Source organism: Marmota monax, unplaced genomic scaffold (assembly GCF_021218885.2).
Source record: "Marmota monax isolate L192 unplaced genomic scaffold, Marmota_monax_Labrador192_F-V1.1 WCK01_AAM20220418_F8-fsc00069, whole genome shotgun sequence".
Lineage (NCBI taxonomy): Eukaryota > Metazoa > Chordata > Mammalia > Rodentia > Sciuridae > Marmota > Marmota monax.
The window spans coordinates 5,857,798-5,876,686 of NW_026695243.1; the positions used below are offsets into that span (position 1 = coordinate 5,857,798).

The 18,889-nt window shown below is 37.5% G+C and overlaps 1 protein-coding gene across 7 annotated transcripts in view; it reads right to left on the bottom strand.

Moving 5' to 3' along the window:
- Zcchc7 (zinc finger CCHC-type containing 7) overlaps window positions 1-6,456 on the bottom strand; it is a 225,996-nt gene extending 219,540 nt beyond the window's left edge. For 2 of the 7 annotated variants that reach the window (XM_046457199.2, XM_046457194.2), the window contains exons 1-2: window positions 6,327-6,456; window positions 756-1,383 (exon numbers count right to left, since the gene is read on the bottom strand). In XM_046457199.2, coding sequence (XP_046313155.1) covers window positions 756-1,362 — 607 coding nt within the window. In that variant the 5' untranslated portion in view covers window positions 1,363-1,383; window positions 6,327-6,456. The other 5 variants (XM_046457195.2, XM_058578063.1, XM_046457196.2 and 2 more) reach the window with 5 other exon arrangements.
- Window positions 6,457-18,889: the final 12,433 nt, after the last annotated feature.

The following is an 18,889-nucleotide window of genomic DNA, read 5'->3' on the forward strand; positions in this document are numbered from 1 at the left end:
TACAAAAAAAAAGTTTGCTACTTCCTGAGGATCCTGATGTCATCATTTCTTCTAAGGATGGCAGGGTGCCACTACAGGTTTGGAGCAGCAGTAAAGTACCATGGTATGTCTCAAGAGTAGTATATAGGGCAGATGAATAGGCATTAAGACTTACACTTGTGACAGAAGAGACAACACCTAAAGTTTAATCCTCAACAATGTGGCTTTTGGAATTTACATTCTCTCCTATAATCTACTCTGGAGACTTTCAGTTTTTCTTATCTGCTCTTACTGGCTTTGGAGTTCCTAAAATCCTAATACTAAAACCGTATCTTCTAAGTACCAATCATTCTCCATGCGTGCTATCTGGCTAACACCTGGGTAAGCAAAACACTTAGGAAGAGGTAGTCCCAACAGACTTGGCCAAATGCAAGCACAAGGCCAATGTCAGAGGTAGAAGTAGTACTCACCTGTGATACCAAGCAGAGAGAGAAGAGAACTAAGATTTCAGGTCCAGAACTGGCTCTAGCCAAACAGGAAGAAGCAGCTATGAATGTGCTTATAGCAGAAGCAGAGTGTCTTTGGTACTCTGACATACTCTTTCTGATGTTCAGAGAGACCACCATTAAAGTAGACTCTGATAAGAAAGTCTCATGAAAAACAAGACCAAAAAGTGAGGAATTAAGGAGCATATCCTACTGGTCTATTGCCTAGAAAAAGCAGTTCTCCTTATTAAGGATGATATTACTTTTCAAAATGGCCTATATAATACTAACCTTCAGTAACAGAGTTTTCACATCCCACAAGGTTGAGGAGGATATCATCATCTTTATCATCTACTTCACATCCCAGTAGCATCCAGCTTTCGACATTATCACTTTCTGAAATTGTGCTCTCTTCTTCACTTGAACTGACCTCTATAATCATGACCTCTCGGAGTATAGCTGATCTCTCTTCAGGTTTAGGCTTCTCAATATTCCTCTTGGATTTCTTATCAGCCAACTCATTAGAGTGAGGAGAAGCAGAACAACCATGGGTCTTTTCTTGTGCTTGGACCCTAATATTTTTTCTTTTACATCTATAAATACTGTCTTCATCAGACAAAGTGATGACCTCTGACCCATCTGAGAGCTGGATGACCTCACTATCTGAAACAACAATTAAGTTCTTCTGATTTGGTTTACTACTTGATGATTCAGAATTCCCAGAGTTCTTTTCTTCATGTCCTTCCTCCCTAATAGCATTACCAAGATCTTGGGCATAATGAATTTGACTATAGAGTTGAAATTCCACCTCACTATCAACACTCAGTTCACTAGATGACTCTTCACGATAAAGGTCATCTTCATATGCTTCTATAGTCTCGTAGCCACCAAACATCATGGAAAGTTGGTAATCTTAATGCTGTAAAAGAGAAAAGTCATACAAAAAAGGTATTTTAAAAGCTCAGATCTTATGTGGTTAGTGCATAATATCAATCCGTAGCACAACCTTCTATATGAAGGCCAACACTTCTCTCCAACTTATTAAAATACCTTTTTCTTGTAGGAGAGCTTTTTCCCATGAATTTCTAAATCATATTATGACCCAATGTAAAAATGCCCTCAAATGAGAATAATACTCTTAAATGAGAATTACTAACAACCAGTTGTTATAGTTATTAATGGAAATATCATAATTCATAGGTATACTGGAAAAGAAAAATGGTTGAGACCCACCGCCTGACACTGAACACTTGTTCTCCAAAATGTTAAAAATTGCAAAAAGATTTTAAGTAGTACTAAGGGTGTAGTTCAGTAATAGATGACTTGCCTAGCATGTCAGAGGCCCTGGGTTCAATCCCTAGTACTTAAAAAAAAAAAAGTAACTATTTCTCATTATCCCATTTATCTTCCCTTCCTTGGTTCTGGTTCTTTATTTTCTCTTTTCAGGTATACCCTGTCTTACAAGAATATTATTTCAACTATGATTGAATCCATAACATGAAGCCATTATCATATTTAGTGTTTGAGTATAAGTATTTATTCTGAATTTTAAAATTAATCTAAAGGATTAGGGGTGTAGCTTAGGGGTAGAGCACCTGTCTAGTATGCATGCAGTCCTACATTCAATCCCCAGCAGCACCAAAAAAAAAAAAAGATGGCCTTCTGATCCTTGGCCAAAAGAATATATTTTAAAAACCTGATAAACCTACTTACTTCCTTGCTAGTTATAAAAACATATATGAAATGCAAACTTAGTAAAGACCTGAAGTTGAGGTAAAACTCCTGGCTTTGGGAATAAATGCATACAAAAAAACACTTTACTTTCCTATTATGCACATATTAAATCCTGCTCATCTTCCAACTCAGCCTTAATACCACTATAAATCTCTTTATAGGTCTCCACAATGCTTTACATTTCAAAATATTCATCACATTTTTAATTACTTTTTCAATGTAAATGTCCCAGAAACAGATTGGAAACCACAGGAGGGCAAGACCCTCTGTACTTTGTTTCAAACGAAGGATCACCAAAAAGAGAGTAACTGATATTTAGGGGGACCTCTATAAATGTCTGTTGAATTAATGAATGAATAGGAATCATATTTTCAGACATTTTTCTTCAGCTCTGATAGAGCTAATGTGTGCCTAGAAAACAGAAATTATGGAGATAATTTCTCAGTTGTCTTCAACATTCTAAAGACTTAAATTCTCTTAATCATCAACCAGAAATCTACAAAGATGTTTCAACTAGGTATAATGGAATATTGATCAAAATGAGAGCTTTAGAAAAGCAAATTGTGTTTGTTTAAAAACTGTGCAAGGAAGAAGCACACACCTGTAATCCCAGCTACCTGGAAGGCTAAGGCAGGAGAATCTTGAGTTTGAGGCCACCTGGGCAACATGGGAAGACCATGTCTCAAAATAAAATATAGAAAAAGGTCTGGGGATGTACCTCAATGTTAGAGTCCCCCTGGGTTAAATTTCTATTACAGGGGTGAGGGTTTGGGTGGTCTGGCCTACAGCACACCAGGGATGCCCTAGTAATGATGCCAATTTATTATTTTTTCCACTTTCAGATATACAGATATAATTGAGAGAATAATTATGTTTTTAGTTTCCCATCTCTGCCCAAAACGCCAGGATACTGTGATACTGTGATGGTGATTTTGGTCATAAAAGCAGCTGACCCAAAAACTCTTTTGTTTTCCAGAAATAAAGAAACCAACTTTTACTATCTTTTTTCTTCTAAAAGTTACAATATATCTGTTCCCCTATTGCACTTTCAGGTTGCTATGCTGTTATGGTCATAAAAGTTGAATGTGACTGTCTGAATAATAATGCCCATAGCATTTATCAGTTTATATTGAAATGTTAGCCTCAGAGGAATTCAAATAAAAGATGAATCCTTTCCTTTTTACTTAATAGGTAAATTAATTCTAAAAGAAGGCAAAGGAATTATGCTTCCTTCAAAATCCTCACTGGATCCATCCTGAGGATCCAATGTGGACTTAAGATAAAACATAATTCCAGTGCAGCACAGAAAAAATTAAAGAGCTAAATTACAGAGTTACAAATTTGTACTACTCTTGGAGCCATCCCAAAGGAAAGGGATTAAGAATAGAGCCATAGGCACACCTGTGAATGTATGCCAAAAATAAACTACAGAACCATAATAAAAACTGACTTCCTTGGGTCTAAGGATTTATCTCCTTTCCTGAAATGTAGAAAAATGAATTTAACAATTTAGCCCCTATGGCCTTTAAGAGGATTTTGTACCTTCTGTACTTGAAAATTGTGCTCAGGCATAACATGCTCTCTTCTATTTATGTAGCTTATGTATGCCAGGGTTAAGGTTTGCCTCAGGCTGTTTGGTTTATGTTACTATTTTAATTACATTTGAATGCATTTATTTTTTAAAAGCATACTCAGAGATGAACATGAGATAAAATGTATCTATGTGTGCATATATAAAAACATATATGTGTGTGTATATATACATATACATATATATATATATAGAGAGAGAGAGAGAGAGAGAGAATATAGATACAGATAGATCCCTGAACTCAGAAAGCTTTCTCCGTTTTTTTGATCATTGGACATGATTCCCAAATCTACTCAACTAGACAAAATAAGGCCCTTACGATAGTCACAAACTTGTAAATCTGGAGGGGACCTTTTGGATTATTTCACACAACCCCCTCAATTTACATGCGAAAACTGAGATCCAAAGTGATAAGAAATAAGGAAGCCCACCCAAAGTCAGGCAGTTGGTTAAGAATACAGCTAGAACTGATGATTCACACTTTTCTGACTCTCAATCAAGCACTAAGATTTGAAAATAAAATTTTCAAAATGATTTCAAATGAAGATTGTTATATGTGCATTGGCTCTAACACCTAAATTTACCTCATGCATATCTACTTTACTTCTCAGTGCAGTATGAAAACTTTCAGAGGCATTTTCATTAAAAGAAAAAGCACACATTTAAATTTGTCAGTTTATCACTCAAGAACTCAAAGATAGACTTTATCAATCCTATTACTAAAAAGGATGCTTCCATACAAGAACCTAAAATAGAGAAAAACTTATCTGAAAAATTAAAATAGCATATCAAATATAAATTTTGACAGCTCCTGCTGTCAAAAAAGGGAGTAGTATTTATTCACTGGATTTTTAAAAACTACACAACTTAAGTTTATTTAAGCTTTCAGAATTTACTTACACAATCTTTAAAGCCAATGCTTCTATTCTAACAGTCTACCTGCTGGTCATTCCAAACATTTTGCTCTTATTTCCTTCCAAAGTGTTTTAGCTAAGATGTTCCTTCTTGATGACATAAGCATTCACCTCAGTCAGATTTAAATAAAATCTACAATTAACTTGCTTGCTTGCTTTTTGCAGGGCTGGGGATTGAACCCAGAGCCTTAAGCAGCTAGGCAAGCTCTCAACCACTGAACTACATCCCCAGCCCTACAGCTTGATTTTAAGTCCACAGTTTCCAATAGAAAAGTGATTTCTACATAGTTTATCTAAACTGAAAAATTCTGACTTAATCTTTAGTGCTGCCCTGAAAATAACAACTGGGGTTAAAATTCCTGTCCATTTTTCAAATGTGACACTTTAAATCAAATATGACTTAAAGATCTATATGTGTGAAACAATGGTCATAAAAAAGAGAAAGAGGGAACACAGTATCAAGACGAGAAAATTATGCTCAATTTGAGATAAATCTCAGCTGTTCTTGGAATATACAAAGGCTTTTTACAAGAACTAAACCCTATCTGAAAACACTTCCATCAGATTTCTCTCAACTCTTCTCCTTTTACCATAAAGCCTCTTACCCCTGTGAGCTGTCCAATAATCCCCATCCCATTCCCCCATGCCATTCCCTTGTTCAATTCCCACTTCCAAATCTTCCTCAATTCATTCCTCATCCTCAGATTCTCCAGATAATAGCAATAATACTAAACTGTCCCCAAAGCACAATACAGCCTTAAGTATACAATGTCGCTTATAAGTCTTTGCGACAGCCTAAGTACTCAAAACAAAGTCAGGAGCTTTGAAGGAACCTGAGTTATCATATAAACGCTTTGATTTTATACTTGGGAGAAACGATCTCAAGAGAAATATAAAGGCCCTAAAAGATTTTCTAATTCAATTTCTAATTCAATCCTTTAATCTGAAACAATCGTAAATTCAGCCTAAAGAAGAGATTTCTAGTCAGTGGTGGAACCATGGCTAGAACCCAGGCCTGCTGCCAGAGTTTTTCCGATGCACCAGAAGCTTTTCCCTAAAGTTTAAAGCAACTATTGACGAGCAAGATGCGGGGGATAAGAGGAATCTTTGGGAATATAATTCAAGTCTCCTTGTTTTACACGAGGGAAAGGTTTCAGCTCCCCCCAATTTTCTGGTCCCGTAGCTGCAGCTTCTGACAGTAGAGGCTAGAGTCAGCCCGGGATTGATCGGTCCTCAAAGGCCGCATTCGGCCTCGGCGCAGCAGGACCTGCGCGTTTAACTGACGGACCGGCTTCCCAGAACAGGGGAACCTTGTGGGGCGTCAGGTGAAATAGGCAGAAAAGCCACCCCTTCGCAGACCATCAACGCCCAGTTCTTGTTGAACCACGGCCTCAGGCCATGGAGGAGCAGGGAGTCGCGCACAACCCAGCCTGTTGGCCGAGCCGCCCGGAGCAGCACACGGATGAGAAGCCATGAACTGCGCCCTGACACGAGTGAAGAGGGACCCGGGTGCGGAGGCCGACGAGGGAGCACAAGCTAGTGCCACAGCCTGGCGGGCGAGGCGGAAGGCGGGCAAGGGTTCCCGGTCGCGGAAGACATGGGGTCCGTCACACACATACTCACTGCCGCGGCTGCGACCAGGAAGCACCAACCAGGAACCAAAACGCGTAGAGGGACGGGGAGGGGCGAGGACAAATGAGGTAAGGAAGCCGCGTCCGCGCGGACCCGGGAGGAGGGAAGGCACTTCCGGGAAAACAGAGCTCTCGACAGTCGTTCTTCCGTCCCCGCCCACCACCTGGACCTCTGTACGCATGCGTAACGACTGTTAACCCTTTCTCTTCCTCGCCGATAATTTTTTTGGTTTGCTTTATTTGCTTTGCTCCTTCCTCTTCACGCCTTCTTTTGAAACTACCTAGATCCATCTATTGTGGAGAATATTTTGTTTAGATGAGTTGCACGAGAGAGTTGTTACTTGAAGGGCAGGAGCTCCCGCCCTCTGTGCACACGAGAAAACTACGACTCCCATGGTGCCTTTGGGAGATTTAGAACAGTCTCCACCTCCTCCTCTCGAGCCGAGGGAACGCCCTCTCTGCGCCACGTGGCGCGGAGCAGATCCAAAGCCCGGCAGCGACGGGGCCTACCACCGCCGGCAACGTGCTCTGGCAGAGGACCCGAGGATCCTCAGCGAGGGAAAAGACTGTGGAGATTGCCTGGCTTCAAATTACTTCGCCCATTCTCTGAGGAACCCTGACTGGTTACCTGCCCCTTGTAGGTTGCAGTTGAACATAGTTCACACTGGGGGGCTTCCGCGTTTTAATGAAATACCAGGCAATAAATTAACCCATTGTGAACCTTGAGTGCTGGAAAAGATTGGAATTAATGCTGGTCTGTTGGAAGCCTCTGGAGACTTACAAGATTGTGCTAGGCGCGTTTAGCTCTAGTTCTGCTTCTCACACCCCTTTAAACACTTTAAACCCATCAGTGCACACTTACAAATAACACTTAACCAATTCCTTGGCCCCTAGCAACAGACCTCCAAGAAAAGCTTGACTTCTATTCTTTTGTCAACATCTATTGAACATCTGTTAAGAGCCAACCTGTGCTAGAAAGTAAGGATAAGTGGTAAAATTTTTTAAATCTCTGGTCTCATGGAGCCAAGAGTTAAGCTGGAAAAACAGAATATAGATAGTTTGACTATAATCTTAAAGAGTTTAACAAGGAAAATAATTAGAAGTTTTGATTAAAACGTTGGTAAAATGCTAGAAAGAAAAGGAAATACCATAAACAGGTGAAATTGGAAAGCCCATTTTGCAAACAAGCAAACAGGCATAGAAATGAGGTCACAGATTTCTGAATTGTTTGTGCTTAGGTAATAGGTAAAATAAATGCCATCTTTATGAATTTTTTTGAATTTTTGTCAAGTGCCAGGCCAGGCTTACTCCATCTAAAAGATAAAATACAACAATCTCTCTCTCTCTCTCTCTCCTTTTCCCTCCCTCCCTCCCTTCCTTCCTTCCTTCTTCCTTCTTCCTTCTTCCTTCCTTCCTTTCGATTGAATCCAAGGGCGCTTAATCATTCAGTCGCATCCCCAGCCTTATTTGTTTTTTATTTTTGAGACAGTTATCACTAGGTTGCTTACAGCCTTGCTAAATTGCTAAGGCTTGCTTTGAACTTGTGCTCCTTCACCTCAGCCTCCAAAGCCACTGGAATTACAGGGGTGTACCACCACACCCATGCACCACAACACCAGGCAGATATAATTTCTTTAAAATATGAACAACCTTTTGAGGTTGTTTTCTTTCTTTTTCTTTTTTAAAGCTCTCATTTCACAGAAGAAAAAAAAGGAAACAGACTTGAGAGGTTAAATAATTTGCTAACTGCCACAAATTTAGGAAATACATCCAATTACTATACTCCATTTTCTCATTATTCCTCATGCATTCAACAAAGATGTACTTCTCTCCCACCTCAAAACTTCCTTACATTATGAGTCAAAACAGATAGACTTTTAGATAGCATAAATGGCACTTCATAAGATGACATCTGCCTACCTGTTCACTGTCATGCTGAATCCTGAGCAGATGCCAGCATACTGATTCCCCACATCCATGCCTTTACAGACAACACTCCCATAGCCAGCAACCTTCTTTTTCCTGACTTTCTAAGGTACCCCTATTCACCCTACTCAGCTGAAGTCTTGGGTCTTAAGGGAAACCTTCCAATTCAGTCAGACAAGACAAACATTCCTTCCCTATGACCCCCCATACTTTGGACAAACCTCCGTCAAGGTAATGGTCTTAAAGTTGGGTCCCAGCTAAACTGTGGAACTCCTTAAAGGCAGAAGTTCTAATTTTGTTTTTGTTTGTTTACTAGCTGATACAGTGCCTAGAAGACACCAGGGCATTCAATAAAAGTATATAGGCTTTAAGAAACTAAGAACCAGAATTGGATCCACCACTGTCAGTTCAGTGGGAAAACTATGTCATGACCCCAAATAACTAGAATGCAAGTATGGTGCTCCATGACATTAAGATGGTTATAAAAAACTGCAGGAGTCCAAGGATACAGAGATTTCTGACTAAGGACAGTGGTGTATATTCACACATCCCATGTCTTTATATAGTGAACTCTCCATTTACAAGACTCTTTAGAAATTGAGATCTAATCTTTTATTGCAGAGTAAATGAAGCCAAGAAGGGAAAGACTGACTTGCCGTTAGTAACTTAAGAAAGGCAGAGTTGTGTCTTTAATCCTGGTCCGATTAGTGTAAGTCTCTCCCCAAGTACACATGGATGCGTACACACACACACACACACACACAGAGCATTTCTCTTTCCACTTCAAGTTGTCTCTGGTCTCCACTTTTTCAAATCATGAGCAGCATGTACTGTTACAGAAAATATTCTGAAGAGATTATTTGAGGAAGGAAGCACTTGTTTTCCTCTGGGGTAGTAATAGCCCTATGTCAACAATAGCGAGCTGAATTGGGATAATGGTCCAGGACAAAGCAGAAACCTGCTGAAGAGGACAGACAAGATGGAAGATAGACTGTAGTAGGATGGGGAGAGTAGGAGTGGGGCATATCACGACTCATTCTTATCCTTCCCAGTGCAAAGAGGAAAAACTACCTTTTTTCTGTTTTTCTTTTTTCCAGTTTCTTAATAGGTCCTAAAACTAATCCTTTCAATCTCTTAACAGTTGCCTTTCAATTATGATTAATTTACTTAGAGCCTACTATGGAACAGGCCCTTGCTAGCCACCTCAGATACCTTGCCTCTCACCTACCTTAAAAATAACGCTGTAAAAGAAGTATTAGCTTGTTTCTTCAGGGTGGAAATTGAAATTTAGAGAGGTCAAGTAACTTTTTCTGTCCCACAACTGAGAAGTGGTGGATCTGGGATTCAAATCCAAGTTTTGTCTGAATCCAAACTTATGTTCTTCTCTGTACTCTGACACGTTCATTTCAAACTCCTTGATGGAGAAAAGGAAAATTGGGGAACTGTGCCTTATTAAAGCAGATCAGAGAGATATGATACATAATAAACCCAATGCATGACCTGATCTCTACCTAGCACTTTGCCTAAGGCCAAAAACATAAGGTGAACACTTACAGAATAAGTGAATTTAATATGGAATGGTTGGTAACTGAAAGCCTGGTGCAATGTGAACAGTATTATGAGATAGCAAAGAAGAGAATAGTTGGCTGCCCAGAGGAAAGAGAAACCTTTCTATAGGATGTCAGCTGACAGGACCTGGACAATAAATAGTAAGACTGAAAAAAGACCAATAATCCAGAACTCTAACAACAAAGAACACTAACTGGCATTTTACAAAACAATATATTCAAAAGGCAATGAACTGGGTCTGGGGACATAGCTCAGTTGGTAGAGTGCTTGCCTCACATGCACAAGGCCCTGGGTTCAATCCCTAGCACCACAAACAAACAATAAAAGAATCAAAAGGCAATGAACTATGATAAGCGGTGCTCAATATCACCAATAATCAGAAAATAGAAAATTGTCTCACATGTGGTGGATGGAAACACAAGTTGTCGCAGTGTTTTAGGAAAGCTATTTGATAGTATCAAAATTGTAAGTTAGCTGTGTTCTTATATGTATGTTTGTGATTTATCACAAAAGATTGTGATAGAAAAATGGAAAATAAGTATTCATCAATAGGGGACAAAATAAACAAGGATATATACTATTTTAAAAAATGCTTCTTTTAAAGAATGAGATGAATCTGCACTGGATAGATCATGAAATGCTCTCTAAGACATACAGTTAAATGAAAAAAAGGCAAATTGCATAGCAGTAGGAAAATGAGCATTATGTACTCTTTTTGTTAGATTTTTTTAAAGGTTACTTGTGTGTGCCTGAATACAGATGTGAGTGTATGTAAATACATAGAGAGTACTGAATAGATGCTAATGGATGACAATGATTATTTTAAAACTTTTTAGAGGAGTAGGAGTGGAGAAGGATGAAGAGCTTTCAGTTTAAAAAAAAAAAAAAAGGTGTGATTCATTGAGAGTCTTACATCACTTCTATGATACTCCTACCAAAAGTGCATAATCTGAATAACAACGAGAAGATGATCTGACAAACATAAATTGAAAGGTATTCTACAAGATATCCAATTTACCTCTTCAAAAGTGTCAGTGTCACGAAGCAAAAAGGAAAATTGGGGAACTGTGTGTCATTAAAGCAGATCAAAGAGACATGATACATAATAAACCCAATGCATGATCTAGGATTTTCTCTTACCATACAAGTTACTGGAACAGTCTGTCTACTTCCTGGTTATCATGAACTGAACAGCTCTCCTCTTGCGTGCCCCCCCCCCACCATGATGTTTTGCCTCCCCTCAAGCCCAGAGCTTTGGAGTTGGCTGACCATGGATTGAACTTCCAGAACCACCTATCTTTGATCTCCTGAACTCAAAAACTACACAGAACTCTCTTTTGCACACTTCAAAGACACTCAAATGAATTCACCTGGTATAGGAAGACTTCATCTCCAGTCTTGAGTTTTTGGATACCACTCACAATGAAGAATGGAGTATCATGACATCTCTGAGTATTTGTGATTCACAGATTTAGTTTTTTTTATGTTGCCTATAATAATATCATTTCAGGTGATGAGCCAAAGGGAATAAAAGGTAAAAAGAAGAGCCACAGATTAAAAAAAAATCAGCATAGTGTGATGGTGAGTCCAGGTGATAGTTTGGAAATAAGGATATCTAGGGTGGGGTGGAGATCAAAATGAAGCATTTAGACAAACTGGAAAATAAGAAATCTGCCACAGATCAGGAAAGGTATACCTTTGGAAGAATCAGATACCTGCAAACAGTATCACCATATATGCTCATGAAATGCGTGCTATAGAAAGACAGAAGGACAGTCTGTTATTCTGTAGTAAATGTGAAGAACGTCTAAACTAAAAGCCCCCAGAAATTTTAATAAAGGCTATTTGTTAAAAAAAAAAATCACTGAAACAGTAAGATTCGAGTCTAGATTAGATGACAGTACTGAAACAATGTTACAGTACTAATGCTACCTAATATTGATAATTAAGATTTTATGCCTTCCTTATACCCAACCTCAAACCCTACAAAAAATAATTTGAATTATTTTAGTGACTCAGTTATTCCATTGGCTATTTTATCCAGGGACTCTATAATAAACAATAAGAAACCCTTTATTAGCTGAAAGGGACAGCTAATACAACTCGCTTATTTTGCAAAAAGATTAAGACCCAAAACAAAGAAAGGAATTGCAAACTCCTAGCTAGAGCTAATGTAAAAACGGTCTCCAGTTCATCATCCATCATTCTTTTTGCTGTATCAAAATCTGAAGGATAAGGCAGAAATAGAAGGCTAGCAAGTGGAATGACTGAATGTTACCCTTTAAAGTTTGGGTGTTTTTATTTGCCCAAAATACAGACTTACTGGTTGTATGGTTTTAAAAGTAAATGCAGGAACCAATGTGATTACAGAAACAGTTATCACAGCCAATACATGCAACTGGTAAGGGATATTCAATTTAGGCTCCTAGGTCTGAAGCAGCAATCAAGGTGATTCTCAGGAATTCTCAATGACATTGGTACCCATCTGGATTTGCTGAAAAGTTTAACGTCCTTTTTTATTATTCATGATTTTGCAGTTCTTCAAATTGCAAGGTGATGGAGAGAGCACGCAATTTCAAGCAGACTATGAAATCATTCTTGAAAATTTGGACATTCATATAGATGGCTTTTAATTTTTCTTGGAGACTGCCTTTCCTTATAAAATCATGAAATGTTTAAAAAAACACGTATACTATAAATTAAACTATATAAATGATAATATTCTCATTACAATAAAATCCTAGGGATAAGAAACTAGTATTTCAAGGACCCATTCCCATTTGTTATTATTCCTAGTTGGAATTGTATTGCTGGAAACTTAGATCTAAATGACTATAAAATGAACATTGACTAGGATAACTATTGACATTCTAATTTATGTAAAAATCATTAAGGCTGGGGATGTAGTTCAGTGGTGGCACATTTGTTTAGCATGCATGAGGGGGAAAAAAAAAGAAAAGAAAAAAAGGAAGAAACATCAGATTCCATACAAGAAACCTTGAAGCATGTCATCAGTAATGTCTTGTGAAGCTGTACACTCCAAAAGGTGTGTCTCTGTTTTAAATGTCCATGTGCCTTCGCTCTATAGATTCTAAGACGTAAAGAAAGATGCAGTAGCCAAGTATGGTGGTATGTGCCTGTAATCCCAGAAGCTTGGGAGACTGAGGCAGGAGGATCACAAGACCGAGGCCAGCCTCAGCAACTTAGTGAGGCCCTAAGCAACTTGGTGAGACCCTGTCTCAAAACAAAAAATAGAAAGATGCAGGCTCAGAGACACACCTTACTTATGTCTCATTCTGTATGGGACACTTTTCTTTACTGCCTATCCTGAACCACAGAATCATGCCTACAATTTTTAGTCCTAAAATGTTTTTATAATAATACTAGCATTATTTATTTCAGTCAGGACTTTAGATTGACAACAGAAAAAAGATAATTCAGAATAATGGAATTCACACTACCCAACAAGCCATATACATCTTAATGTGGTCAACTTGAGCATAATTTTATGGAGTAAACTATAGACTTTGTGTTTTGTGTTTCAACCATTAATATCTATTGCTGCTTCTTAACTTGGAGAAACCATTAGCAGTGTAGCACGTTAAATGGATTGTCTTTATTCTGTTATAGTCTATTTCTTCTTCCTCTGTCTCCATTCTGAATTGATTCTCTTCTATAACTGATACCAGTCTGCATTTGGAAGGGATACGATTTCCCCCCTTTATCCTTGGGGGATTCATTCCAAGATTCCCCCAAGGATGCTTGGTACCAAACTCTATATACTGTTTTTTAATTTGTAAATTAGGCTTAGTAAGAGAATAAGAATAACTAATAATAAAAGAACAATTATAATCATATGCTATAAGTTATTTAAAACTTATGAATTTTTACTTCCATAATTTCCCATTTAATATTTTCACACTGTGGTTGATTGTGCATTACTAAAACTGCAGCAAAGAAACTGCAGATAAAGGAGGACTACTGTAGTTCTTTTATCGAACTTACTAATTGCAGAAGATTCTGTCTCACTATCTGCAATATCTCATACTTCATACTTCCTGTTATGTCTTCATCAACCGTAATACCTGACTTCAGCTACCTCTGTTCTTGTTTTTTTACTTGATAAATCTGTTAAAATCCTGGAACTACCATACATTTTCTTCAGAATGCTCAACGTCTTTCAATAATGGCTTCTTTCTTTCTGTGTTGTGTTGTTGCTCTCAGAACTTACTTTCTCTCCTCTGTGCCTATGCTCAGTTGTGTAGGAAGAATGAGAGAGGTTTTGTCTATCTTGTTTTTTTGGCGCAGACAGGGGTCTACATATTTAAATGAATATTATCCAATGAAAGCTCAAGGCTTGCTTAGAGTATACTAATACTGATTCTGCTCATGTAGCATTAGGGCTACATGAGGGCTACATTAGGGCTTCCATTTGCTGTCTTCAAAGCACATCTGAGCAAACATTGACCAGATTAGAACAGGATAGAATTGTATGAAGTCAGTCCAGTAAAGCAATAGGTAGGCATCACTAGCAGTTGTACTGGGCAGTGAAAGGCAAATGGCCTGAATCTGTGAGAACAGGAAAGAGGCCATAGTGAGCATCACAATGGCATGACAATCAGCAGATATATATATATATATATATCTCATAGACATATATAGATATAGAGAGATACTTATTATAATGCATTAGTTAACACAATTCTGGAGACTGAGAATTACCAAAATCTAGAGTTGGCAAGTTGGAGACTCAGAAAAGCCAATGGTGTATTTCTTGTCCAAAAGCCTCTCAAGACCAAAGAAGAGCTAATGTTTCACTTTGTGTCCAAAGACTGGAATAGATGAATGTCCCATATCAAGCTATCAGTAAAAGGAATCCCTTCTTCTTTGCAGAATGGTCAGCATTTTTGTTTTATTCAGGCTTTCTTTCACCTGATTGGAAGAGCACCACTACATCAGGAAGTGTAATCTGGTTTACTTAGTCTTCCAATTTGAATGCTAACCTCATTCCAAAACACCCTGTCAGACATACCTAGAATAATGTTTGACCAAATATCTAGGCACCCCATAGCATGATTGTTGACATATAAAATTAACCATCACAGTGGGATGTTGAAGAACTATTGTTGTAGAACTACTTCTTCCTTCAAATCCGTCAGTTTGCTTCATTTATTTTGGGGCTCTGTTGTTTAATGCATATGTGTTTATAATTGCTGTATCTTCTGACTCCCTTAACAATGTATAAAGTTCTTTCTTATCTCTTATAACATTTTTAACTTGAAAATTTATTTTGTCTGATATTAGTACAGCTCTCTTTTGGTTACTCTTTGCAAAGAATATATTTTTCCATCCTTTCACTTTCAACTTCTGTCTATGAATAAAAAATGAGTCTCTTGTGAGCAGCATATATTTGTATCATGTATTTTCTTCTCCCTTCTGCCAGTCTTTCCTTTAATTGGTGCATTATTTAGAGTGATTGCTGATAATACAATACCTTTTCTGTCATTTTGCTGTTTATTTTCTGTATGACTGATATCTTTCTTGTTTCTCAATTCCTCCCAAACTGACCTCTTTTGTTTCTTTTTTTTCTAGTGTACTATTTTAATTCTCTGTTCATTTCATTTTCTCTATATAATTTAGTTATTTTCTTGGTGATTACTACAGGTATTACAGCAAATTTATACCAATCTAGTTGGACTTGATACCAATTTAACCCCCATAGTGTATCTTAATTCTGCTTCCATCCAGCTCTGTTCTCTTACCCCTATTTATGTTGTTATTGTCACAAATTACATCTTTTTGTTTTGTTTTATTTTTGCAGTATTAAGGATTAAACCTAGTTACACTCTACTATTAAGCTACATCTCCACTTCTTTTTATTTCTTGTTTTAAGTCAGGGTCTCACTAAGTTGCCCAGGCAGACCTTGAATTATAATTCTCCTGCCACAGCATTCCAAGTCACTAGGATTATAGGCATGCACCACCGTGCCAGCAACAAATTACATCTTTATACATTGTGTGCCCATTACCATAGATTTATAACTATTGTTTTATGAAATTTCTAAGTCATATATAAAACAAAAAGAGGAGTTATAAGCCAAAACTAAAGTGATACTAGCTTTTATATTTACTTACTTAGTTACTTTTGCCAGAAATATTTATTTCTTTTTTGGTTTTGAGTTACCATTTAGTGTCATTTCATATAGGCCAAAAGAATTTCCTTCATATTTCTTGAGGAACAATTCTACTAGGAACAAATTCTCTTACCTTTTATTTGTGTATGAATGTCTTAATTTCACCTTTATTTTTGAAGGATAGTTTTGCTGGGTATAGGATTCTTGGATAATTTTTTTTATTTATCACTTTATATTGTTTTCCTTTAAAATATATAATTCTCTTTAGGTTTCCAATGAGTAACTGGCTTTTTATCACACCAGGAATCCTTTATGTATAGGATCCTTTGTGTAAAGCACCCTCTTGTTGCTTCTCTTTGCTTCCAAGATTCTTTTTGGTTCTTGACAATGTTTTTACATTAAAAACTACCTTAGTGTAGATCTCTTTTAATTTACTTTGCTAAGTTCCTTGGATATGTAAGTTCATGTCTTTCAAAAGTTTAGGCAATTATTTCTACAAATATTCTTTCTGCCCCTCTTTCTCATCTCTTTTGAAACACTAGTAATGTAAACACTGATTGATATGCTTGATGATATCCCTTTTCCCTTTTGTCCCAGTGACTCTGGTTTTTTTTTTTTGTTTGTTTGTTTGTTTTTTTCTCTCATCAGACTGGATAATTTCAATCAACTGATCTCCAAGTTCACTAGTTCTTTCTTTTCTTGCTAAAATCTGCTCTTGGACCCCCTTTACTGAGTTTTTAATTTCAGCTCCATATTTTCATTTTGGCTTCTTTTTATAATTTCTGTCTATTGATAGTCCCTGATTGTCTTTAGTAAATTGTGATGATTTTGTGTAGCTTTTTGAGCATATTTAAGACAGTTAACATCTTCATCTAATGTTATATGTTTAATTGTGCTTTCCCATACATATATTGAAGTCCTAAACCCAGTACTCAAAATGTGACCTTATTAGGAAATAGGGTTTTGGGAAGTGTCATTAGTTCCTTAGGATAGGCCATAATCCAACATGACTAGTGTCCTTATAAGAGGAGGAAATTTGGACAAAGAAACACATACACAGAGAAAACACCTTGTAAAGATGAAGGCAGATATTGGGATGATGCTTCTATGCCACAGGTTTACAGCAACCACAGAAGCTAGGTGAAAGGCATGCAAGAGATTTCAAATTTTCTCTTATAGCCCTCAGAAGGAACCATCTTGCTGGCACTTGTATTTGATATGTACATTATAGTGACAGAAAATATCTAGAAGTGTACTTTATCTAGGAAGTTAGTTGAAGGAGAGAGAAAGGTTGGACTTTCATATTTTAATTAATACAATTTTGATTGCTAGACCTTGTTACAGGGGTAACTTTTTTAAAAAAGTAAATATTCTTTAATTTAAAAACATCCCTCTTTATACAGAGCAAAAAAAAAATCTACTTAACTTATTGACCCATTCGCTACTATTTCTGTGCTCAGGAGCCTCATAATGCATGTTAAGATACCAGAAAATTTCTATTTGAATCCTGGACTGTGTATCTTCTCTATCATTCTGAATCCACTCTTCTCTACTTTGCTCTAATACCCTAGAAGTACTTATCTCTACAGTCTACCTCAGGAACTTCCTTGTCCTTTGGCTTTTGATTGGAGTTAGACATTAGGAGGCATGAGCTGGATTTTGGAGAGAAAGAGGGACTTAGTTCACTGGCTCCCTCTCTGCTGGGTCACCATGAGTTGATTGTATTTTACAACCATAGCTTGCAGATACCCTTCTCCGTATAGCCACTCCTTCTCTTTTTATTTTAAGTGTACAGCATCCCTGTTGGATTCCCTAAACCCTACCCATCCCTTTAATCCTTTACTAAACTTTCCTCAATTACTCCTTTAAAACATGCCATCTCTTTCCTTCTGTGACTCTAGTTCAAATATCTAACAGTAAACATATCTCTCTAGACTGAAGTCAGCCTTCAGCAGGCAAGTAAGACTCCAGAATGAGGGAAGTTTTAGCAATAATTTCTCAGTCCTTTCTGGCCTTTGAACATGCATAAGTCCTTGATTGGCTGTAGGGGTTGGAGAAGTTTGGCAAGTGCAAAGAAGAGTTTTTAGCAACACACACCTGAGAGATGTAACTTGGCCAAACTATAAGGCTCTGTAGCCTTGTTGAATTGAAGATTTTTGACTGGAGTTTCTTCAAATAGGACAAAAATATCCTTCCTGCCTTCTTCTGATTCTGTTCATCATCTATTGCCAATTTCAGGATGTATTAATTTTTTATTACCAAAACAAAATATATGAGAGAGACTACTCATGAAGAACAGAGGTTTATTAGCTCACAGTTCTGGAAATTTAGGGGTTTGAATCTGGTGATGGCCTTCTTGCTGGCAGAATCTAACAGTGGCATACAGCATCACATGAAAAGAAACAGAGATCTTGTGCATATCTGTGTCTATGTGGTCTCTCTCTCTCTTTTTACAAAACTACCTGGATACAATCATGGGGGCTCCATCCTAATGATTTTATCGAATCCTCATCCCTTCCCAAAGACTTCACTTCCAAACACAATAGTCAGATTAAATTTCCACCCTCTTAATACTAGTAACATATGACTGTGGGAATTAAGTTTCCAACACGTGAATTTAGGAGGCACACTCAAAATATACCTAGCTTAGCCCCTGACCATAGCAAGCTAGATACTTGAACTTTGGGAATTAAGGCTACCAAGAGTTTGAGCCTGCCCAACTATTTGTTCATAACTACCTCCATTCCAAGACTTTAATGGAATCCATCTCTCTTGGCCCAGGGAAATATATGTGCTAGCAATATTTATGTATCTATTTCCAAGGACTGCTGAAATAAATTGCCAACAACTAGGTTCCTTTAAACAACATAAATTTATTTTCCACAGTTCTGGAGGCTAGTAGTCTAAGATCACATGTTGGCAGGTC